At 38.7% G+C, this 25,188-nt stretch overlaps 1 protein-coding gene across 1 annotated transcript in view; it reads left to right on the top strand.

The window, feature by feature from the left end:
- LOC121271978 (secretory carrier-associated membrane protein 2-like) overlaps positions 1-23,757 on the top strand; it is a 31,063-nt gene extending 7,306 nt beyond the window's left edge. Inside the window, exons 2-9 of the mRNA XM_041178246.1 lie at positions 4,520-4,600; positions 6,628-6,723; positions 11,090-11,201; positions 12,177-12,305; positions 12,732-12,891; positions 15,061-15,162; positions 18,507-18,624; positions 21,125-23,757. Coding sequence (XP_041034180.1) covers positions 4,520-4,600; positions 6,628-6,723; positions 11,090-11,201; positions 12,177-12,305; positions 12,732-12,891; positions 15,061-15,162; positions 18,507-18,624; positions 21,125-21,271 — 945 coding nt within the window. The 3' untranslated portion in view covers positions 21,272-23,757. The remainder of the gene's footprint in view (positions 1-4,519; positions 4,601-6,627; positions 6,724-11,089; positions 11,202-12,176; positions 12,306-12,731; positions 12,892-15,060; positions 15,163-18,506; positions 18,625-21,124) is intronic.
- The last annotated feature ends 1,431 nt before the right edge of the window (positions 23,758-25,188 follow it).

Here is a 25,188-nt window from a genome sequence, read left to right as displayed (position 1 = left end):
TGGAGCGTGGAAATGATTTTAGAGGCAAATTTATACTTCATTTCTGGTTGGTGGATCGTCACAAATATGGGTTGGTTTTGGTTCTGTTTGGAACTTTAATCAAATTTTCATATAGTGATAAGGTGGTGGTGAACAAAACCTTGACTACCACATCTCTCTGGCCAATATTGCACTTTGCCTATAAGTGATTTTAACAATGTTTATTAAGTCGTTCACTTCATGCAGTATAGTAAAGTGGAGTTTGCAAACCTTCCTCCCAGGCTGCCCCAAACTAGCAGTTCTATCTGTAAAGCACAGTGACAGGCATTGTTTGAGTTGTGCATAAAGGAAGTTGTATCAGCACTATTTTAGTTCACTTTATTTGAAAAATAATCTTTGTGGTATTGAAGGTTTGTGTTGCAAGGCGATTTCTCTTGTTCCCATATCTCCTGTAGGTCAACTGCTTGTTGTGATATGGTTTCATGAAAAATGATTGCCACCTGATGATCTTTAGCATGAGTCCCATTTTTCACATGAGGCATTACTGAATCTGACTATTTCACCATAGAGGCTGCGAGGGTATGTAACAGCTAAGCCTGATCATGTGCTCACCTGGTATTTACATGCATCCTTTCTGTGGATGTTGCTAGATAGGAACAGAATTTTTGTTGATTTCCCCCCCCGCTGCCAATCTAGGATGATGAGACCTATTGTTATAACAAGGCCATTTCCCTGTCTCAATATAGGCCAGGATTGAACTAATATCTTTCTGGTTGGTTGGTTCAGCTCATTAATGTATAAAGTCCCTGGATTTCTAGGGATAGCAAAAGGATACCTTTTTTAATAAGATTCTTATTATCTAATTTCAGTTTATGATTTCAGATTGTTATAATTGTCGCAAGCACATTTTTATTATCATTGAAAATCAGATTTTTGGGTAACATCTAATACGAGATGCTGAACATGCATCGTCACAAATGTAGGAGACCTTGAGTAAAGTGCTGAGGTGGTTAGCTGAATGCCATTCATATAACTTGTCTGCATTTTTAAAATGAAGGCATTGTATCACAGTAATTTGAATTGAATCAATATAGGTACAGTCCGAATTTTCTATATTGCAAAGATGTTGTAATTTCAGTTTGACAAATTGCTTTGGATGCAAAACTTAGCTATTTTTAAAAATCTGATCTATTTAAGCATTCTGAAAGAAATTTCATAATTAATGCAATCATAGAAGTACAAAAAAATTAATGTTAAACTCTGGGCTGTACCACTGAGGTACAGCTCAATCAGTAAAGCAAATAGGATGCAGAACTCTATAGAAGAAAACAATGGCGTATAGGAATGCAACATGCTGTGGTCAAACCATACTTTGAGTGCTGTGTCCAATTCCAATCAAGGTGAAAAGAAGACATTCAAGCCCATGGGGCATTTAATTCAAGTAATGAAGAATTGAGGCGAAAACGATGGGAGGAATTTGGTCTTTTAGTCATGAAAAGAAGCAACTGAGAGGTGACGTACGGCAGTGAATGGTATGGGAAAAGGTCAATCTGGGCATTAAAGATGAACTAAAATGTGACACTAGTAAAAGGCAGATTTAGGTCAATTTTGAGGAAGTTCTTCACACAAAGGATGATTGACACACAGGCAGAAAATAGAGATGAATAAGAAGGAAAGGAATTAAATTTAAAAACAGATGGATGCTCTGCTGGGGTAACTGGTCTTTCTGGATGGATAATCCAAGATAATGCAAACGGCCTTTGTCATCCATATTTCTGGGATTAACTTTCTAATTTCTCTTGATTTGCATTGTCAGTTTGCTTTTGTTTTGAAGTCCTGGTCAGAGGTTGTGGAGAAGAGGAAATTGAAGGATCTAAATTAACAGCTGAGAGAACTAACCCAGAATACTTTGGCATTTATTTATCTCTGCACTGCAGTAAATCTGTTAAATCTTCCAGCACATTTGACTTTAGCAATCAGAACCTTACAACTACAACCAAAAATAACTAAGACAAGAAAGTGGGGGGTAGGGTGTAGGGGGCAATGATGGAATAGTTTAATTTGCATTACAAAATCATATGGTTTGACTTTTGTTATAGGCTTTTTCAGCTTAACTCCAGTTGAATGCCAGTTTGTGCATCTTTTCACCAGATGAAATGTAGGTTGAATTTAAAACTACAGGAACTGAGTGCAATAATCGAGATAGTAACTATATCTAGAATATTAACTGAAGTAGTGAGCTAATTTGATTTCAGGTTAGCAAGTAGAATTCCCTCCCCAGTATTTACAGTAATCCAATTTTGCACTGTAGTCTTATTTTTAATAATGCCAACAGTGACAATGATGTATGTGTCAACTGTTAATGCATTTTGTGAGATTCAAACAGCTTGTCAATTAGAGTATAATTACTGCTGGTGTTTGAGGTACACAATTGAATAGTAGAAGGTCTTTGTTCAGCCCAGATTTGGATGTTGAAGAAGAATAAGACATTTGTTTTGTGATGGAGTTTGGCAATCTCAATCAGAGTGGAAATGATCAGAGCTAAAATTGGGTTAGTTTCATCAAGTTAGTTCACGATAATTATCTAGTGCTGCTTGTTGAAATTGCATTTGCATCAGTTTTGGTTAAAGAAACAAAGTATTTATTAAAATTTTGCATTATGCCTCCAGGAGACCCTATGAAATGTAGTTACAGCAACCTCCCAAAAACATCAATGAGATAAACATTCAACTAATCTTTGATGTTGGTCAAGGATAAATGTTGTCAGGACACCAGGAGAACGTTTCTGTTCTTGGAACAGTGCCATGATTCATCGAGAGGGTAAATGGGTCCTGGTTTAATGTCTCACTGGCAGATGGTGCCTCAGACAGTGCTGCATTCCCTCAGTGCTACATTTAAATGTCAGCCTGAAATAAATTCTCAAGTCACAGGGGGGTGACCTTCTGACTTAAAAGCCAAGAGTGCTATGCCTGAGCCAAGGCTGACACTTTATGAATGAGATTAAGTCTTTGTCCAAACAGCCTGTTAACTTTCACTGTACTCTACATGAAGAATTTTCATTTGGGCAAGAAACTGGAACGTTACTGCAAATCTGGAAATCCAGCCTGACAAACGGAGAGAGAAGTTTAACGTGCTTATTTTTGAACAAAACTTGTAAACTGATCTTGAATTGGTTACAAAATTGCAAACTTAACTTTGTAAGCTGAGATTGATGTGTATTACTATAACTGGGTCTGCTCATACGGTGTAACGTTTAACATCCGGCTCTATCTTCAAATTTTTTAGAACTTATGGTACTGAATTGGAACAAAAGCTTAGGCAGTAAGTTGGAGATATTGAAAATCAGTAGATTTTTACTAAATTTTATTTTTATATGAAAAATGTTTTTTAAAAATCCACCACTTCCCAATGGCTCAACTGATAAACAGTATGTAATTGAATTGCACAGGCCAGAGGTCCCACATTCAATTACTAGCAATTCAAAGGCAATTACATCATGCCCCTGTTTGTCCTCAGAGAGCTTTTGCAAAATGTCGTACTCGTGATTTCCTTCTGAAGAATTTCTACATTTTATTCTTGACTTTAATAAACTTCGATGAACTATTCCTTTCTGGCGAATGGGCAATGTGGTATATGTCTGTAAGGTGATCTTTTTAATGCAATTTCTGTTGGCAGTCGAGTTTAGTGATGCCAGTGGATAAAGATGTTCTTATTGACTAATCTAATGGCCATTATGGTGATAGCTGGGATACTGCCCCTGAGCTAGGGAAGGAGAAATCTGCAAGGTTTCTTCCCCCTAAATTTGCTGTCTTCACCCTTGACAGAAATTGACTGTGTGTGGATGAGGAAAGAAATCTAAATCGCTGTTGTCCCTCTACCCTGTCTGGGGTTACATGAAAAATTACCCCTTGAGTGAGGTTCCAAAAGAGGCCAAGCAGTAAGGAGCAGTATATCAGAGTTAGTACTTCAGAAGGTGAGGGGTAGGGGTGGTTGACGGTAAAATGCAGCATGACATTCTGTTATTTGAATAACTACTCCCTCTGTGGGTTCCAGGCTAACCATGCTTTAAATAGGAATCAAAGAAATAGACTGAGAAACAAATGAGAGGAAAGTTAATATATCAGACTACATGACTTCAAAAAGAGTTCCTTTTCCAGTTATAGAGTTATATGGCACAGAAATAGGCCCTTCAGCCCATCGTGTCCGTGCCGCCCATCAAGCACCTGTCTATTCTACTCCCATTTTCTAGCACTTGGTCTGTAGCCCTGTATGCTATTGCGTTTCAAGTGCTCATCTAAATACTTAAATGTTGTGAGGAAAGCTTTGTTGAATGCATGCTGTAATATATCGCAACACATGAGACCAGAGCAAAATTTAGCAAACTCACCTATCCTGCTCTGAGTTGAGTTACATATTTACCAATTCGTCAACCCAGATTCATTTCTGTACTTTCTCCAAGGGAGATGGAAGAATAAATCTTATTTTGTTTAATGCTGTGAAGTACTTGTGCTCTCAGCCACTGTTGTTTCTGTTTTCTCAGGATCCATCAGTAACTCAACTGGCTAATGCCAACCAGCAAGGTATTGATGACTTTAATCCATTCACTGAGAATTCCAGGCTGGTAAGTTTAATTTGTACATTGTGATTTTGCACTTCCTACTCAGCTCAGAAGTGAACTTTAAGCAGTGCTCCTTATTTCTAGTGCAGGTGTAGTGCAAGGTGTATGTGCGCAGAAACCTTGAAAAGAAAGTGATTGTATATTCTCTGCTTAGGGTCTTTTTCTCGGCTGTATGTCATTGAGATTCTGATCTTAGCTGGGTAGGCAGAAGAGATTTAGAAAAGTTAGTGTTTCCTTATCAGGTTGAGTAACTGGGGTGACATTGAACACAGCATAGCAGGCAGTTGACAGCTGGCTGTACTTGTTCAAAAATTGTTTATAATGTACAACTTGTTTAAAAGGTATTTCTAGTGGATTACACAAGATTTTGGAGTATAAGTTATTAACTTTTCAAAACCTTATTTCAACTCTGTACATATAGTTGGTAAGAAGCTGTATATTGTGAAATATTTTTGAATAGGACCATTGAGATGTAGTTTAGCCGCGGTTTTACTTTAAATGTCCATCTTATAGTTTGGTCTAATGCAATAATGGAAATGTTACAAAACACACCTTTTAAAATGGCTAAATTGGATTTTGTAAATTGGTTGGGGAAATAGGCTTAGAAAACTTACAGATGTGAAGAATAGTCAGAATTTCTTTAATAGCTACTGCAAACCAGCGAGGAACCTACATGTTATTTTAGATCTGCATTATTCAGAAATTACTAACTGAGAGTGTAATATAAGTTCCTTTTTTCCTTATTGATTTATTCTCACCTCCTCGATACAAGTTAATTCTTTACTGGAATATAGTTCAAGAACACTCATTGACTTGTGCTACCTCCCCTATGTAGACTTGACAGTGACAGTGGGATGCAGCCATATCTAAACCTGACACAGTAATTGCCTGATATCCAGGTACTTCCAACAGGGCTCACTGCATAAGGATCAGGAATGAGTGTTTGCTTTCCTTTCCTAACCCAGGGCACTGAGGCTGGTTATAGGCACTCTGTCATCCCTCTGGTGTGAAATCTGTGAACCTTTTTAGTGCAGGCCATTATGTGCGTTGCCTGGCTGTGCATTGCCTAAAGCGCTTCTTTGTTGAGTGCATGCTGTAATTCTGAAAGATGAATATTACTAAATGCAAATACCTTAACTCAGTTAAGGCTGTGATACTGTAATTCTGACCTAAATTAAACAAAGTTAGAAAATTGTTCTGAAACCAAGTTATTCAGTGCACAGTGATTATTTATGATGGTCATATCCTTGTCTGCATAGAATGATGTAATAAAGTAATTACTAGTTGTGCCTAAAAGCTTTTGTCTTTGGGATAAGCCAACAATGAAATGGGTTCTTTTTAATTGCATTGGTTTATGTAGGACACCTGAATAGCCAAATTAGGCATCACTCATTAAAATCCATTATTTTTAGATAACTAACCAGTGGATTCCTAAAAAATGTGGATTCAGTAATAAAACCAAAAGCACTTGAGCTCATTCTTTAAGAAAAAATGAACTTATTCTTTGAGAATAGATGAATAGAAAAGAAATTATCAATTAAATTGACATTTTGTTTGTAAATTTGTACAGCAATAAATTCAGAGCCACATTTCTTGAATGAGACATTAGATAGAGACTCTGTCTACCTGTTTCATTGGTTCAGCTGGGCTTTGGCTGTAACCAAAAGAAAGCAACGTGGTTACCTATTGCTTCAGCCAACTTTCCTCTCTTAGCTAACAGCAACAAAAATACCCATTAGCTGGTTATTTGCCTCAAAAGCTGTTTGCACGAGGTTGCTGATTAAAGTTTGGCTACTGTATTTGTTTATATACAGTAACTACACTTCAAAAGTAGCTCATTATGTGGAGATTTGATAAGGAATGATAGAAAAGCAAGTGTTACTTTCAAATGTAATTTTTTTTATAAATTTGTGAATGATCGTTATGTCTGTTTGATTCCTGGCACACTTGTGTGGAGAGCAATTGTAGCTGCTTAATTTAAAATTAACAGTTTAGTTCATTCCTAACTGGGTTTTTGGTTTTTTTTTTAGACGCCTCCTATTTCAGATACCAAAGTGCCAGCTGGACAGAAGGCTACTCCTTCTCAGCCAGCAATATTGCAGACCACAGTAGAACCCAGTCCTCAGGTATGGAATGACAAGTCAACGTTATACAAATCCGTTGAGCAGGTAGCAGTGTGGAGTATTACAGTAAATGCAAAAACTTGTAGAGACCAACTTAATTCAGTTGGTGGTGCTCCCATCTGTAGGTCGGAAGGTTGTGGGTTCAGTTCACACTACAGATGAGAACAAAATCCAAGACTGACAGTTCAATGCAACATGGAGGGAATGCTGCATTGTCATCAGAGTCATCTTTCAGATAGGGATGTCAAACTTTTGTCTGTCCATGTGGATATGAAAGATCCCATGCACTGTTTAAAGAAGAACTGGGAGTTGAATCCTGACCAACATTCCCTCTTAACATGGTTTTGGTGGTGTTGGTTATCTCATTTTTGGAACATTCCTGGGAGCAAATTGGTTGTACTGTTTTCTTACGTGACTGTACCTCAGTTATTGTAATGCTCTGAGATATCCTGAGGATGTGATGATCTATATGAATACAATTTTGTTCTTTCAATTGTCTTGTGTAGTGAGAATAAAAACATCTAAAATGTGACTTTAATTTTATAAGCCTATTGAAAGTTTTTCTTCACCTTCTTTCCTCACCTTATTTTCTTAGCTTACAGATTATATCAACTACACTAATTATTGATCAAGTCAATATTTTATACTTTGTATAGAATTTTAAGAGCCATAAAAAGTTTAATCTTGGGCCCACCATTGCAATTTCTCTGTGGATGGGTAGGCCAGTTGTTTTCATGCCTTTGACCATGTCTAGCTATAAGTAGGAAGTTAGGCACTTCCTCAGAGTAGAAAAATAATATTCTTTTTGCTGGAAAAAGGTCCTTCAAGCTAACTGACCACTCCATGATGGGGCATATTGCAGCAACATTATGTTACACCACTGTCCTGCATATGCAATTACTTGGACTGGATCCACTTTGCATTCATTATTCCATGTTTTTGTTATGAATTTCCATAAAGAAAATTTTTGAGTGGATTTGGGACAGTTTTATAGGCCCTCTTTTTCTCATTTGGGATTGTTTTAGTACCACCTTAACACAATAATCTTAACTCCCAATTTGCTTAGCTGATAAACAAAATCTCAGTACGTTTTGGATTCTAATGAAATTGATGACTGAAACACAAATACTTTCTCATAGATTGAGGGCACTTCGCTGTATTATTACTTGGTGCAGCAAATAGTAATAGCGGTGAAACTGTCAGCATTCTGTTATTACTGAACTTCTGGAGGCTACACATATGCAGAATAATGTGGAAATCCAGAAATTGCTGTCAGTGATTCTACATTTGTCCAGAGGATGTGCCGTTGAGGTTCCCCCCTGACCTGCACTCCAGATTGTAATCAATAGGAGCGTTCTGAAATGATGCGAATTTCCACTTTTACACTGTTAGCCTTGCTGTAAAAGCCCTTGAAAAGCACCTTATTGATGTAACTGGGTTTTTAACGGTGTACCAACTTCATAATTACTTTTGAACAGCCTCACTGACCCTGAAAAGCTAATGTTATTTTTCTGGAATGGCAAATATTTCCATAATAAATTCCACTACTTAAAAAGAAGAAAATTTCAGGCATTTGTTCATTATTTTGGCTTCTATTGCAATCCAATCACTTCACCATCTGAAAATTTAAATTGAGAGAGAAAGTTCTTTAAACTTCCTGGTTTGCTGTGTATGAATACTTCAGTGTGTATACCTGCTTTCTGACATCATTGCTGCTGTAAACTGATCTCTTCACTTGTCTCGGTGCCAGGTTTAAACGGCCGGGAAAGTGTGTGGCTGGGGGGAGCCACGTCACAGATTGCTAGATCTTTCTGAGATCAGTGAGTGCTGTGCTTTGCCACTGACTGCAAAGTTCAGGCCAGTGAGTTAGGTGATGTCTACTATATGCAACAAAGAATTCAGGAAATGTAGAAATTCCATGTAATGCACGAGTGGCTGCAATATCAGTGTAGTGCCAAACCCATGCATGGTGTTAGTGCCCTTGAAGAGGATAAGGACATCTATTTTTAATAGATACTGTGTATTGACGTTGAAATGCCTGTTGTAGAATGCTGCTATTCAATCCCAAGCAGGCATATGCTTGAGGAATTTCTGCCTTGGACCTTGTGTTGAGCAAGATTCATCAATAACACTGCTCAAAATTCCTCTAACACAAATACTTTTTTCAAGTCAGCATGTCTTACAGGGTCCTTCCAACTTTGCCTTATTCTGTAGTTTCATGCATCTTTCATATTAATGTTCACTTGTTAACTTGTAACCATTTCCTGCTGCCAAACCTACAATCAAAGTATGGTGCATTATCACACTCTCTGAATTTAATGTCACAGGCAATTAGCCAGCAGCAAGAGTGAGTTAGGAGACAGTAATTCAGTCAAGGAATATCTTGTGACATTTATAAACCACTTGAGCATTCAATGCTGAAGTGTTTCACAGCTGAAGTGAACTCAGTAAATTACTATATCTTAAAAGTTAGTATTCAGTCATATTTAACTTCGCTGTTATTCTACAATATTTTTAAGAATCACAGTTGTTTTTAAGTTAATACCAGTGCTAGATATTTATCGTGGTAAAACAAGAGTCGGTCTCAAAAGTTCAGTTATGCTCCAAATTTATATAAGGTTTCACTGATTTTAAGGGATATAATCCTTTTTAAACCTCCAGCTGGCAGATTACTGAGATAGTATATTTTGCTCTTTAAACAAATTTTAAACCTGCTAGTGTCTTAATATTTTTGACATCTATTGTATTTATTTATTTGATTTGTTCTATTTATTTATCTATTAAACTTTGAGAATCCTTCCTTTCAGCTGTGTCTTCATTTTGAGGATGTTTTTTTAAAAATAAAATTTGGCTACTTTCCAAAACTTAGAGGGATGGAATAGTAGGGTCCTTATGATTTTTCGTTTTGAGGAATTCATTCTGATCATGTGATTTTTTTTTTTGGCAATTTGGGGTATTTACAGTGTGCAGGCCTCACTATGTGTGGCTTGTGTCAATGACTGCACACTTCAGTTAGGAGTGAGAACTTTTGAGATAGGCCCTTTCAGCTATTGAAGATCATGAAGTTAGACTGTCTAGCTTGTGTTGCAGATACTACTGTTTCAGCAGGCCAGGAAGTTTCTGACTACCTTATCCAGTCCATTGTCTACTCCAATTAACAATGACAAGTACTCAGAGACCTGCAGGTTGTTAGGGGGAATTCCTTTCGAATTTAAAGACCAGGTGAGAAGAAAAATAGGATCAGGTAGGAAAACTAGCTGTTTCCTGAAAAAGACAGATTTCTATAAATATAAATTTAATGTAAATTGGGTTATCCATGTGTATTCCCACAATTTAGTATTTTTCTTTCCTCAGTTATCTGAAAGGTACGTCCTCTATCAATCTAGTTTGAACAAAATAGTTATCTTGGTATCCTGATAGGTATCAAACACACACATTCACAGTTCAAATCCCAGTCTGAGAATGTAACCCAACTTCTTCATTCAGTTTTCTTAGTTTCATGATCCTATATGTACAGCTGAATAAGTGGTCATTCAAACTGTGAGTGGGGAACCACTAAGATACTGCCCCTTTTATGGGGCTTGTCACATGGTCTCCACACCTGCCAACCCCTTCTTGTACATAGTGCCTCATTCTTGAATTGGAAAATTGGTTATTTCATTTTTCCATCAATATCACATCAGTTTGACTGCACAGCTGGAGAATGGTGTACTTTGTTTCAATAATAGACATTTCACAAAAAAATTAAAACTTCAAATGTCTGAAAATGACTCATTTTTCTGTTTTGGCTATGATTCTGCAGTAAAAGTGGCAGCATTCCCAATTTAGTTCTCACATTGTGGGATGCCAAGTAAAACACCCCTTACTTGAACTTAATGATGCAGCCCAATTCCAGTCTCATAAGAGTGCTTCCCACTGCACCAATACGATTCCTTATTTTCCACACGTCATCATTGACTATTTTTGCTGTGCGTTTGTATCCACCAAGAACCGGGTTACATTGGTCTCATTTCATGTAGGAAACTTTTGGTCAGCAGCAAATGAGCTAATCTTTAGATTTGGACTTGAGTGCCAAAGTTGAAAAAGCAGTGCACAACTTCCAGTCCTCTTCTAACCTTGTTTGATAGAGCATTGCTAAGCAGTAAAGATTCAAGATCAGAAGAGAGGAAACAAAAATTAGCAGAACCGGTCCTGTATTAGGATTATGTAACTGGTAGCTAGCTGAACATGGTGCCCCTGACACTCTGCTAGTTTTACTTTACTCACAAAGTGAGCAGGTTTTGGGAAATCAGAAAATCAGTAATGAGCAATTTTTCTACAAAGCTATTGGTTTTTCACCACGCTTACATGTTGTTTTTATACTATTCAGGCCAGTGCTACAGCTGCACAGCTGGCACTGCTTCGACAGCAGGAAGAGCTAGAAAGAAAAGCTGCAGAACTAGACCGCAAAGAGCAAGAACTGAAGAATGAAAGTTACGCTTGTAAGGATTTGCTAACCGGTTTATAAGTCATCCCTGCCTATCGCTCCTGTCCATACCGATCTCTTAACTCCCTGTTCCTCAGTATATATTGACTTAAAAATTCTCATCTTTATCTACATATTTCTCCTTGGCCTTGTTCTCTCCCTGTGTAACTTCTCTAACCATATGCTCCTGCTCAAATCTTCTGCCTTTCAGAGTCCCATTTACTGTCCATTTTCTTTCCTGCTTCAATTATACCAGAGCCTTCATCCAACTTACCCTATATAGTGGAATTATTTCACCATATCCTTGTTTACAGCTTTCACCACCTTCAAAAACTTGCTTAAAACCTATTTCTTTGAGTATCTACTCTCTCTAATTTCTTCACTATTGATGCTCTAGTACAACCCTTAGTGGGAAAGGATTTGGGGCATTTTTGTTATGTTAAAACTGCTATGTAAGTGAAAGTTGTTTCTAAGCATTAAGGCTTATTTGAGAAATGCAATAAATTGAAGCGTTGTGTGCACAGCATTATGGAATTTTGGGAAAAGATCGTTTGAATAAACGCAAATTGCAGCAAGAGCTATTAACCATTAAGAAAAGACCAGAACCAAATTTAACTCCTCAAACAATGGTCATTTCCAGAAGTGTTTAATAGTTGCAATCCTTCTACTGTGTTTCAAGTCTATTAACACTACACCTGGAGCTCTTAAAGAAGAATTGTTGCATGAAGTTAAATGTAATGAAAGCAGTTGTCCTGAATCAGTAAATGCAGAGATACTAGAGCAAAATGCCATGTTCAATTGAGTTCTGTCCAGTGCATCTGTTCATAAGCTGCGTTAAGAATCATAATTCATAGCTTTCAGCTGATCAGCTTTGAATTTACTAACCTTGCTCTTTAGAACATTCAGAATTCTCTGGTATTTTGGAATACATTTCTCCTTTTAACAAACTTGAATATTTTTTTAAACAAAGTTTCTTTGTCCCTTCATACAGCAAAGAGAAATAATTGGCCCCCTTTTCCTTCGTTCTGCCCCATCAAACCATGCTTCTACCAGGACTTCGCAGCAGAGATCCCATCAGGCTTCCAGAGGACAGTAAAAATGTTATACTACTTGTGGATGTGTAAGTTGCAATCAGTGATCCTTCAGTTTTCTTTGCTGTGCATTGCCTGTTTATTTCAATGTGCGGCACTTTATTGCTCCGTGGCACACACGCTCAATCTTGAACCGTACCTTCATAATTGCTGTGCAAATGTGCAACTCAGAGAATATTGGCAACCATATTATTCGTGTAAGCTATTAAATCAAGGTGCGACATATAACTAGAAGTTCTTATGATGTCTCAGTTGGTAAAAAGCAAGTGAGTGAATTATACAGATGATGAGAGTCACAGTTTGCATCCTTGCAATGAGCTGTTTGGGGAGTAAAAAAATTCAGTTGGAGGTGTTTTCTTTACCGTCCTATGATTCCGAAGTTACTTTTTGAGTGATCATCTCAGTAAATGTGCTCATGTAAGTCATTGAAATCATGTTTCTTTTTCTTCCAACAGTTCATGCAGTCACATTATTCTTGAACCTGCTTGCTTGCCTGGCTGAGTTTATTGTTGATTCAAAACATGGAGTAGACTTTGGCTTGGCGATCTTGTGGTTTTTACTTTTCACTCCTTGTGCCTTCCTCTGTTGGTATAGGCCAGTTTACAAGGCTTTCAGGTAAAATGTAGTCGTGATCAGTATTTTCATTTCGCTTTGCATTTCCAGCTAATAATGCGATAGCTTCAGATCCCTGTCAAGAGAACTTTTGAAACTGGCCTTTATGACATGCTTCTGATGGCAAATAAACCAAAAATATCTCAACATTTGTACAATATTCTAACAAAACTATTTTGATTTGTTTGGTCACTAGTTCGGTGACCCTTGAAACATATGTTGCGGGGCATAAAATAATGCATCTGCTATGTCTGTGTACAAATGTAGTCTTTAGGTGAAGCAGAATTAGAGTATGGGACATTATTAGATCTGTGCATGCAGGTGTAATTGATGACCCATTTTAATGTAAAGGACAATTGGAGCCAAATATAAACTAAGGGCTAAAGTCTGATGTCCATGTTTATTATAGAAGCTACTTATGTAAATTGATCTTACAGGTACAGTGCTTCAAAAGTGCCACCTCAGGACGGAGTCAGTGACAAATTTCAGATTTTGCGGTTTTCAGAGAAAAAAATCAGAGCCTTAATTCAAATAATAGGAGATGCAAGAAATTAAGTGAGTTAAGTTTCTTTTTATGCAGGTCAGGTGGGGTCAAGAGTCGCTCAGACCACTGGGTGCGGGAGAAGACCGTGCAAAGCCAATAACTAGTCTGGCTCACCACCATGCCAATGCAGCACCTAGTCGAATTGTCCCGTTAAGCTGTTTTACTCATTTAATAAAAATTAAAATCGATGCACAGCAGCTTTATGAAATGTCCAGTTTTCAGATAGTCAGATTTGGGACACTGTGCCTGTATTGTAATTACATCCTGCTGTCTCTTTGCTGTTGCAGTGCTTCCACTGGTAAAGAATATAATTACAGTGTGACAAGTTTATTTGGGTAGTTTCCATTTTAAATGTGGTCATAGGAATTTCTAACTTAAAGTATGTGTGCACAGGCATCATTTTTAACATGAAAGACATATAGGTATAATAGTGGTTTTATCAGAGGAACTGGGTAGTGATGGCTTGGAAAACTACATTATTTTCCGCCTTACATCCTCTTGCTGACTCTATCTACAGGACAAAGTGGGAAAATCTGAGGAACGGTTGAGTTGGGGAAGTTCTTCATCTCATCGCCATTTCAACAATTGAGCTATTGCAGGCTTTGTGGGGTCTTACTTGTCTGCCCTTGCAGAATGATAGGGCACTGAAAAGAAAATTATCTCAATTTTCTAGGACTAAATCAGCGCTTGTCAGTAATGCACAACATTTGAAGCAGCTTCTAGAAATTCAAATGGGTAAATAACAGCCCAATTTATTACATTACATAAAATTTACAGATCAAAAATGCGTTTGGCCCAGCTGCTCAAAGTCAATGTTTACAAGCATCATCCCACCCTGCTTTACCTAACACCATCAATATGCTCTTCTCTCTTCCTTTCTCCCTCATATACTTCATCTCGTTTCCCCTTATGTACATCTATTCCATTTGCCTTGGCTACCCCATATGGTAGCATGTTCCACGTTCTAACTACTCTTTAGGTAAAGAAGTTTCTGCTGAATTCCTTATTGGATTTATTTGTGACTATATATTTATAGTCCTCTAGTTTTGGATTTTCATGTAAGTGAAAGCATCTTCTTAATGTCTGCCCAAACAAATCCCTTTCGAATTTTAAAGACCACTATGAGGTCACCCCTTATCCTCCTCTTCTAGAGAAGAGCCCCAGCATGTTTAATCTTTACAGTTATAAACTCTGTTCTGATATTATCCTTTGTAAATTTATTTTGCATCTCTTTTGCTTCTCCACATTTTCTTGACTGCTTTCAGAGATGAAACAATTATGACATAAGTTTCAAAACAATAGGCTGAAAAGACAAGAATAAAAATGGAGAAGGAAAACCTTGTTTGAGATTCGGGCATAAAAATGACTTAAAATTTGAGAGTCAAAGGCCAGACTAAATATAAATCTGAGCTCCTTCAGGAGCCCTGATGAGATGAAACTACAAAACAAAAATTTATGGAATTCAAACACTAAAGGGACAGAGATTGATTTCATAGGTGGTTGCCTTATAACAAAAAAAAAATCAGTGTTGAGGTACTGATGCTGGAATGAACTGTGGGAGCGGTTAAACGTGTAATGAGAGTGTTTTTATAAGAACTAATTTTTTTTTTTCCAAACTTGTTTTTCAGGTCCGACAGTTCATTCAACTTCTTTTTCTTCTTCTTTGTGTTCTTCTGTCAAATTGTTCTCTATATCATTCAGGCAGTCGGCATTCCCAACTGGGGTGTCAGGTAAGGATTCCATTCTGTGATAAGTGAAAGAAACATAATTCTTCAGTGTGAGTTTAGTGTCTTTCGTGTGTGCTATCTGTGGCTTTCTGCATATATCTCTATACCCTTTCTTCAACAGATTCCAGTAGTGTGTATAGGCAGTTGATAAGACACGTTCCCTGCTGACTATTCTAGCCACTGGAGAGGCACGTATTTCTTATACTGACCATTCTCTTCTACTCATAATGCTTGCTGTGTGTGTGCTTTTTTTAAAAAATCTCTCCATTTTCTTAATCTGTGTGCTCTGCTCTAAAAGTCATTTAGGCTCAGACATCCCAAAAAACAAGCTTGCCTTGGCTGATCCTTCAGTGACTGTTGTCCACCCGAAGCACATTTCTTATGGTTGCTGTACTGCTAGTTGATCAGGTTCTTTGCAGCCCCAGAACAAATATTCTTCTATACTGGCACAAGATAAAGGTGCTACAAATGAATTATATGCATCTCTGACAATACAAACCTTTCCTAGTATTGTCTTTTTTTAGTTAATCAACAAAATACTGCTCAAAATACAGTCTAGTCCTGATATCTAAACTTTTTTTTTATTTTTACCAAGCACAAGCTTGAATTATCCAATGATTTGAATTGGATTTGACTAAGGGAAATAACATGGTCATGTTCAAAAGCAGCTAAAGAAGAATTTGTTATCCAGTAATTCCAATTAACTAATTTTGGACTGAGGGATAGTCTATGCGGAATATTTATGGTTTTGCATTATTCTCCCCCTCTCTTGATTCCAACTTTGCACTGTAAACTGAAACTGCTACAAGACCAAATTAATTGTACTGAAACTAATTACTGAAGCAAGGGCCAACTCTAATATAAATTGAATTCATTTAAAAGTTGATTCTTGGCTGTACAGAATTCTGATCTAGTCATGTCTAAATACCCTACCAGCAGGAATCTAATGTGAGAGTACAGGTTAGTTCAGCTGTACCTGTCCCAGATAAGTCCCTTTTTTTCCCCTTTGGGGAGGAGATTATGGTATTTTCATTTATTCGTTCAATGCCTTATAAAATATGTCGCATATTCATATAATCTATGATAGACTTGTTGGTTTAGAGTTTTATAACAATTATATAGAGACTTTTTAAAAAAAAATGTTCCTGGGAACTTCACAATAGAGGTAAGAAGTGGATTGGACCAAAATTAGCTTGCAAATTTAGATATTTCTAAAGATGATTGCTTAAAATCCTTAGTAAGCCAGAGGGCCTTTTTCTGTTTAATTATTTCAATGATTTAAAAGGCCCGACCAGATGTTAATGTAACTTCACTCTTGTCTAAAGTATTGTTTGTTCTAACAGTGGTGGTGCAATATACTATCTTAGAGCCTTGCCTTACCAAAACAACTGGGACCAAGACTACTGTAATAGAGTGAATATTTGATCTAGGTCTGAAGTTGCAGAATATGAACTGGTGATTTACTGATGACCTTTCAGCCTGGTGACTCTGCAGCCTGAGGCAGTGCTCTGCGTCTTCTGTGATGTTTGCCATGCAGGAAGAATGGTCTGCCAAGAGGGTTCAGCAGTAATGAGCAGATCTCCAAAGTTCACATAGTCAAACCCAATTGAATGAGAGGGGGAACAAACATCACTAACAAATATAAGCAGGCCTTTGGCAAATCCAGCATTTTGGTAGGCAAGGTTGGTACCGTGAGGTCATGCTATACTATTTTTGTGTGCCAGTTTCCCTCCCTAACAACACAGTGGGTGTACCTACAGCACGTGAACTTCGGTTCATAGCGGTGGCTCTCCACCACTTTCTCAAGGGCAATTAGGGATGGGCAAGAAAAAATTTTTTTTTTTTGAAAGTAGAAAGGAAACTATCTCAAGTTTATTTTCTGCTGCAGTTGAGATTTATTCAACCTGGGGTACTTTCCATAACTGGTCTGATGATTTGTATTGTGTTTCATGTCCTCAGTAACTTAAAATTCCAGACCAGATAAAACTTGCTGCCATTAAACTATTTTTTTCAATGGCGGGTGAGCTGGCCATAAGGTTAATGTTTCACATGCTCCACTAACACAACTATATCAATAATTTTAAAGCCTTAAGTTTATATCAAGTGTGTAAGAACACTGCCCTTTAAGGGGAAGCAAATGCAACTGAGCTGAGCTCTGTGTTTGGATCCTACAAGAAGTAAGTTTGAGCAGTCTTGGCTCAGTTCCCTTTAAACATGGGTCAGAGTTTTAAACTACAAACAAATTGGCAATCTCATTCGGAGGCCACGAAGGAACCTGGTGTGGCAAATGCAAAGCTTCCCCACCCTGGTTTACTGATGCATTTGGGTTTTAGGTTATGGATCCTTCTACGTGGAGAATAGAACTGTGAGGAAAGAAATTGTAATCTGCATCTAGCTATACCTGAGGGAAAAAAATGTTCCACCACTCATTCTTCACATTTATAAAATCTGCTGAACCAAAATTCTCATCAACCAGGGGATTTAGTTTTAAAATGCAAGATGAGAACTGGTTTCTTTTAGAGATCCAACAATGGGTAATTCATGTCTCCTAAATGGCCAGGCATTGCTGGTGCCCAAGTGTTGCTAAATTTTCTGGAAGAAAGTCGTCTTAAAATCAGCCCCAAAGCCAATAAGACAGGCAGCACCAGTCTACAAGAGGAGATTCTCTGCTCTGGCCAGGGCGAACTGGTGCCTACATGTTAAAGGGCCCTAGGGTGGGTTAGCATACATGTATTCTTTATTATTTTAATGATACGGACTGAAGTTATACAAATTTGTATCAAATTCTGTACCTTGTGTTCTGTTTGTTTTGTCTGTTATGGAATAAAGCAATTTACAAATTGCACAGAACAACATCACGCCTAATGTTAGCTCAGTCCATGCTTGGAGATTGATGGAGTACCTGTGTGTAAGGCACAGAGGACATGAGTTTCATTGCTCTCCTGGGAGTGACTGTCGCTCTTGGACCTACAGGGCAGGGAGAGGCAACTCGTATAAAAAACAGTGACCAGATCACTTAAGGGAGCAGCTGACACACTGAACTCAAGATATCTCTGGGAAACCCAAATTCATAACATCTGGTAGCCATGAATCTCCTTCATCCTCTCTTTGACCTACACAGTTGGCAAAAGCGACTTGATATGCTTTCTGTAAATTATGTAGAACTGCAATAATTTCTCCCAAGACCTCAAGTTCTTATGTTTATGAAGCAGCATGATTTTGCAGTTTATTTAGCTGTTCATCCTACCGGAGTGGTTTGCCTTTGGTCTTAACAATGGTCCTAGGATTCTGTAAAATAGTACTAACACCAAGCAACTAACTTAACCTGTTTGTATTTCTCTTTTCAGTGGTTGGATTGCAGCTCTTAGTTGGACAAAACCAAACCTCGCTGTGGCAGTGGTCATGATGGTGGTAGCAGTATTCTTCACAGTGTGTGCTGTCTTATCTTTGTTGCTGGTACAAAGGGTAAGAATATCTAATTCTATCTCTGTAACATTGTCTGCCCCCATCCTGACCTCAGCTCATCATCTACTGAAACTTTCATCCAAGCCTTTGCTGTCTCCAGATTTGACTCTTCCACTGCTGTGCTGGCCATCCACCCTTCACTCTCCCATAGACTTCAGCTTATCCAAAAACGTGCTGCTTGTATGCTATCTCACTCGCCCGTCACTCTAGCTCTTGCTGACCTATATTGGCTCCTGATTCCCCCAGTGCCTCAAATTTAAATGTTTTTATCCTGGTGTTTAAGTCCTTGCCCCTCACTATTTTTCTGACCTCTACCTCATCCAGTGAAGATACAAAGATATTTGAGTCCATGTATGTACATAGATCACCAAAATGTAGTGATCAGGTACAAAAAATAATCAAAGGCTAGTCAAATGTTAGTTTTTACATCTGATGGACTAGATTATAAAGGGGAGGAAGTTTTGCTACAGCAGGAGCACTGTGTACACTTCTGAGCATCACAGCTTAGAAAAGATTTATTGATCTTGGATGGAGTGCAACGCAGATTCACCAGAATGTTACCAGGATTGCCAAGGGTTAAATTACGAGGCTTGTATTCCCTGGAATATAGAAGGCTAAGCGTTGATCTGATTGAGATTTTTAGGATCCTGAAGGAAATTTGTAGGGAAGATGGAAACTTGCTCCATTGGCGGAAGAGTCCAGCACAAAGGGACATAATGTTAAAGTTGGAGCCAAGCCATTCAGGAGAGAAATTGGGAAAGGAAGAGTAGGAGTGTGGAACTCTCTCCCACGAGAAGCAGTAGATGCCAACTCAATTATTTTTAATTCTGAGATTGCTAGGTTGTTGTTAGTCATGGTATTAAGTGATGTGGAGTTAAGATACCAGGCATCTAGTGATCTTATTGGATGGGAGAACAGACTCAAGGAGCGAATATAGCCTCCTCTTATTCCTACATTTCCTATTCCTCTGATGAAGCTTTGTGCACCCTGCCACGATTGAAGCTGTGCCTCCACTGGATAGGAATTCTCTCCCTAAACCTCTACCGTTGAGCCCCTCCTTAAAAACCCATCTCTTGACCACGTTTTTGGTCACTAACCGGCTTGCAATTGTTTTATTTTTTGACTCTGCATCCATTCTTACCTTGTGCCTCTGAAGCACCTTCAGATGTTTCTCTACACTAGAAGGTGCTATATAAATGCAAGTTGCTGATGAAAATGGTGAAGATAAGAAATGCACTGATGTAAGTTTGGATAAGGCAAGTCCGACCTTTGTTCCCCATCCCTAATTACCCCAGAACTGAGTGACTTGCTCAGCCATTTCAGAGGGCAGTTAAGAGTCAACCACATTGCTGTGGGTCACATGGAGGCCAGATCCGGATGAGGACAGCAGATTTTCTTCCCTAAAGGGGTATTAGTGAACCAGATGGGTTTTTACAACAATCAATGAAAGTTTCACAGCCACCATTACTGAGACTAGCTTTCAATTCCAGACTTTATTAATGGAGTTTAAATTCCACCAGCCGCCGTGGTGGGATTTGAGCCCGTGTCCCCAGGGCATTAGACTGGGGCCTCTGGATTATCACAACACCACAGTCTCCCCTGTGAAGGCAGCCCTTTGTGGTGAGCCGTTGTTTACCCCGGTGATAAACTGATGACTCGTTCCCTGCTCGGGGCTGTATTTGGCACGTTACCATGGCAACCCCTGATGCCCAGGACAAGGACATGGCCAGATGGTGCCGTCAGTACATCCGGTGAGCAACATTGGCATCGTTTGTTTGAGTTGGCGGGGGAAGGGCATCACTTCAGCTTTCAGTGGAGGCTTCGCGAGTGAAAGAAGAGCCGGTCGTCAATAAAAGGCCACTGTCTGTCTAGTTTGCTTTCAGATGTCACATGATACAACAACAATTGGAGTTATTAATCTAATCATTCCAATCAGTCTCTGCCGATTAGGCCAGGGACACAGATTGAAGGTTTTGGGCAAAATATGCGAATGGGGGTCGGGGAGGGGGCCAGCGGTGGATGTGAGAAACAACACTTTCTACGGGGTGAGATTGGAGATGTTGGGGCTGTTTTCCTTGGAGGAAAGAAGGCTGAGAGGAGACTTGATAGAGGTATTCAAGATCCTGAGGGGTACAGACAGGGTAAGTAGTGAGAAACTCTTCCCGCTCAAGAGAACATCAAGAACCAAAGAGGGCACAGATTCAAAATGAGTGGCAAAAGGAGTAAATGTGATGAGGAAATTTTCTTTCACCCGGAGGGTAGTTGGAGTCTGGAACGAACTTCCTGAAAGGGCGATGGAGGCAGGTTCGATCCAAAAGGTATTTGATTGCTACCTGAAAAGAGAGAATGCAAGGTTACGGTGATAAGGCAGGGGAGTGGGACTAGGGGGAATGCTCTTTGAGAGAGCCAGTGCAGACTCGCTGGGCCGTATGGCCTCCTTTTTCACTGTGAAATCAGAATTAAGTCTTTTGAGATTCTGTTTTTGTTTCTTACCTTCTAGGTACATTCAATATTCCGCAGCACAGGAGCCAGTTTTCAGAGAGCACAGGAAGAATTTTCCCATGGGGTCTTCTCCAACACCACAGTGCGTAATGCTGCAGCTACTGCTGCAACAGCTGCTGCACAAAACAGCTTCCAAGGAAACTAAATACTGGAAATTACTGTTTTCAAATTTTTTCCTCTTTGTACATTCTTTATAAAGATGCACTTTCATTGGACAAAATGTGTATTTTTGTGTGTCTACCAATAAGAAGGGGAAGAATATATTTGGCTTTAATCAAAGGGTTTCAAACAGATGGTTTGATAATATCACTGCATTTTCTACTCTAGAAAAGCAACTGCTCAACAGGCTGTGTTTCATATTTTCTTGTTTATGAAGAATCATTGGTCAGTTTATTGGACTATTGGGGAGGTACATTTATAGAAGAGACTAAAATATCAGGTTAACTTTTTTGAAGTCTTCATACTTTTAATGAGCGTCTTCAATAATATATTAAGCACAGCAAATTTTAATGGCACCTTAAGTATTGTTCAACACTATGACGTTGTATGCCAGAGCTGGTCATCTGTTATTCTGTAGCATTACATCAGTCTAGTTAAATGTGTACGGTTATGCTGGGTCCAGTTAGTTTTTGGTATGGTAAACAGACTTAGTGGTTCTTTCTTTATTTAAATAAAATCACATTTGGGTAAAAGTTGCATCACAGAAACCTGGCAGCATCATGACAATATTGCAAATTCACAGGGAAAAGCTTTAAGTTCATAGCTTGAGTTTGTCTCCTGTCAATTATTTTCTTGATGATAAATTCTCAAATGTTTGGGCTATTTAAAAACAATTGGGTATTTAAAGGGAGAATTTTCTCGTAACATTCAGTTGCTCAGGCAGCATCTATGGAGAGAACCGTTATTAATGTTTTAGATATAATAGGAGGTGACAACACAAACATACAATTTTTCCCTCCTTACTTCCTTTCATTTATTATGTTCCTTTTTTAAAATGCTGTTCGTGTAATTTCTTCCAGCTCTGACCAAGTGTCCACGTTTCAAATTTTAGCTGATCTGTATGTTCACAGATGCTGACTGACCTGAGTGTTTCCAGTGTTTTCTTCTTTTGTTTGATTTGCCTGCATCTGCAGATTTTTTATTTTGCGTTGCTTTCTTTGTGGATATTTAAAGCTGTGCTTTTTGGCAATATTAATATTCCTTCATCAAAACAATTGCTCAATGTCTGCTCTGGAACACTAATGCTCTTTGTAAGAACCATCTCTACCCACTGCCACCTTTTAAAATTATATCTGAAGTATTTGGTGGGGGTAGGAGAGGAGCGAGTATTTTCTACAAGTTTCTTAAGGATCTGATTGGTCAGATTTGACATTCACTCTGAATCATGTGGCTGGTTAATACAGAAGCAAAATACTGCAGAATCTGAAAGATAAACAAAAATGCTGGAAGCACCCAACAAGTCAGGCAGCATCTGTGAAGAGCGAAAAACACAAGTTAATATTTCAGGTCGACGACCCAGTTAACTAATTGGCCTTAATTCATTTGGGGAAAAGCAATTTTTTTTTTTAGCTCCTATTTTAAATGGTTCCCTTAGTCATTGGGATCTCCCAATAATCCTTTGTATATGTGTTTCTTGTAACTGGGATATCCATTCCAAAAACTGTCCCAGGCTTTGGGTTGGATTGGTTTTCCTGTTTTACCCTATTCTTGTGAAACTGCTTGCAACAGTATGACCAAAGAATCTGCTTGCTCCACAGCCTCCATTTGGGATTCTGATAGTAGAACTATTTTTAGTTCATACTTGCAAAAACTAGATGGTATCTATTTATTTATTTTGGGAACTTTTTTCTCGCCACTTTGCCCTTTCCCAAAAAACAACTTTATCCCTTCTCGGGTAGACCGTTTCCCAAGGGCACGTTAAATATCGCCTCGGTTGAAGATGTCTCCCTTTTCCTTGCCCTTCTCCCGGATAAGCGGATAAACCATAGGAAACCATGTGAATGATAGCTGAGACTGGGATTTGGCCTCTTGCTATCTTGTTGGAAGTTCAGTGCTCTCCAGAACTGTTGCTGCAGATCCTTTCCAGCTTTCCTCAACTAGTGTTCCCACGATTATGACTTTTTCCTCAGACCTCGCTCATTAAAAATTGGTCTTTCAGACACATGAACTTGAAGAGTGAAATCAATTTTGTGCTATTCAGCGTAATTTCCACTGAAGTGTTAAAACACAAGAAGCTGTAGCTGCAAAATTCCTGTTTGAATTATTCATAAAGATCTCTCTTCCCTACAGGTTAGTTTGGCATATAACAAGTACTGTACTACCAGCAGAATATGGGTACATGAGCTTAGTACAAAACTAGACAATGAGTGTCAATTTAGGGATTGTCACCCTTTAGCTTCAGAACTCTTGGTTTACAGGACTTACCTTTATAATTTGAGTATTTTATTTTGAAATCATATCAAAATGAGCTGATGTAATTTTTTTTGATTTCACACATGTAAGTGGGATGGTCATTCGCTTGAACAAGCTTTCCAATGGAATGTATAGTGTTAGCTTTTCATTGTTTAAAAAAAAATCCATGCAAATGTCCTTTTTAAAGCATTTGTGCTCAAATAAAGGTCTTTAACTCAATTGCAGTTGTTCTTTAACTCTTCAGACTGAGTAAAAATGTTTCATAGAATACAAACTTTTTTATCCAACATGAATATTTTACTCAATAGGAAGATACATGAATTCTACAAGTGGACTGACCTGGAAATTGAGTTCAGCTGTCTTAGAATCCAATCCTGAAAGGACAGACAATTAGCTTGAGTATGATTTGAAGAATGTCTCTATACTTCAGTAATTTGAAGGCTTGAACAGTAGCTCTTTAGAATTGAAAAACATTACATCCAACTCTCCCTCACTGGCCAAGCCTAGAATATGATTTTAAATCTACCACAGAAGGTTTGGGTCTTGATCTGAACCAATTCTTAAGAATTTTGAATAGGCTCTTGGCATCTGTAACATCTACTCTGAAGCTGTGTACTACCTTTAATAAAGGATTGTTTTGTGCCATAATACAACTGGGGAGGTGATGGCGTAGTGATTTTGTTGCTGGAGTAGTGATCTAGAAACCCAGGGTAATGCTCAGGGGATGTGGATTTGAATCCTGCCACAGCAGATGGTGGAATTTGTATTCAATAAATCATTACTGATAACCACAAAGCCATTGTCGATTGTTGTAAAAACCCATCTGGTTCACTAATGTCCTTTAGGGAAGGAAATCTGTATCCTTACCTGGTCTGGCCTACATGTGACTCCAGACCCAACAGCAATGTGGTTGACTCTGAAATGGCCTAGCAAGCCACTCAGTTGAAACAAACCACTACAAAGTCACAAAAAAGGAATGAAACCAGACGGACCACTTGACATCAACCTAGGCACCCTGCAAAGTCCTCCTTACTTGCAGCTAGAGTCAAGCAACAGCCTGACATAGTCATCCTCACAGACAGAATCGTACCTTACAGATAATGTCCCAGACACCACCATCCCTGGGTATGTCCTATCCCACCAGCAGGACAGACCCAGCAGAGGTGGCAGCACAGTGGTATACAGTCGAGAGGCAATTGCCCTGGGAGTCCTCGACATCGACCTCGGACCCCATGAAGTCTCGGGATCAGGTCAAACTTGGGCAAAGAAACATCCTGCTGATTACCACGTACTGCCCTCCCTCAGCTGATGAATAACACTTGGAGGAAGCACTGAGGGTGGCAAGGGCACAGAATGTACTTTGGATGGGGACTTCAACATCCATCACCCAGAGAGGCTCAGCAGCACCACTACTGACTGAGTTGGCTGAGCCCTAAAGGACATAGCTGCTAGACTGGGTCTGTGGCAGGTGGTGAGGGAACCAACAAGAGGGAAAAATATACTTGACAGACTTCCTTCCCTAAAGGACATTAGTGAACTCACCAACCTACCTGCTGCAGATGCATCTGTCCATGACAGTAGGAGTGACCACCGCCCAGTCATTGTGGAGACAAAGTCCCGGCTTCACATTGAGGATACCCTCCATCATGC

Source organism: Carcharodon carcharias, chromosome 32 (genome assembly GCF_017639515.1).
Source record: "Carcharodon carcharias isolate sCarCar2 chromosome 32, sCarCar2.pri, whole genome shotgun sequence".
Classification (NCBI taxonomy): Eukaryota; Metazoa; Chordata; class Chondrichthyes; order Lamniformes; family Lamnidae; genus Carcharodon; species Carcharodon carcharias.
Note: the sequence above shows the minus strand (reverse complement) of the source record. Positions and strands in the feature narration are given on the sequence as shown.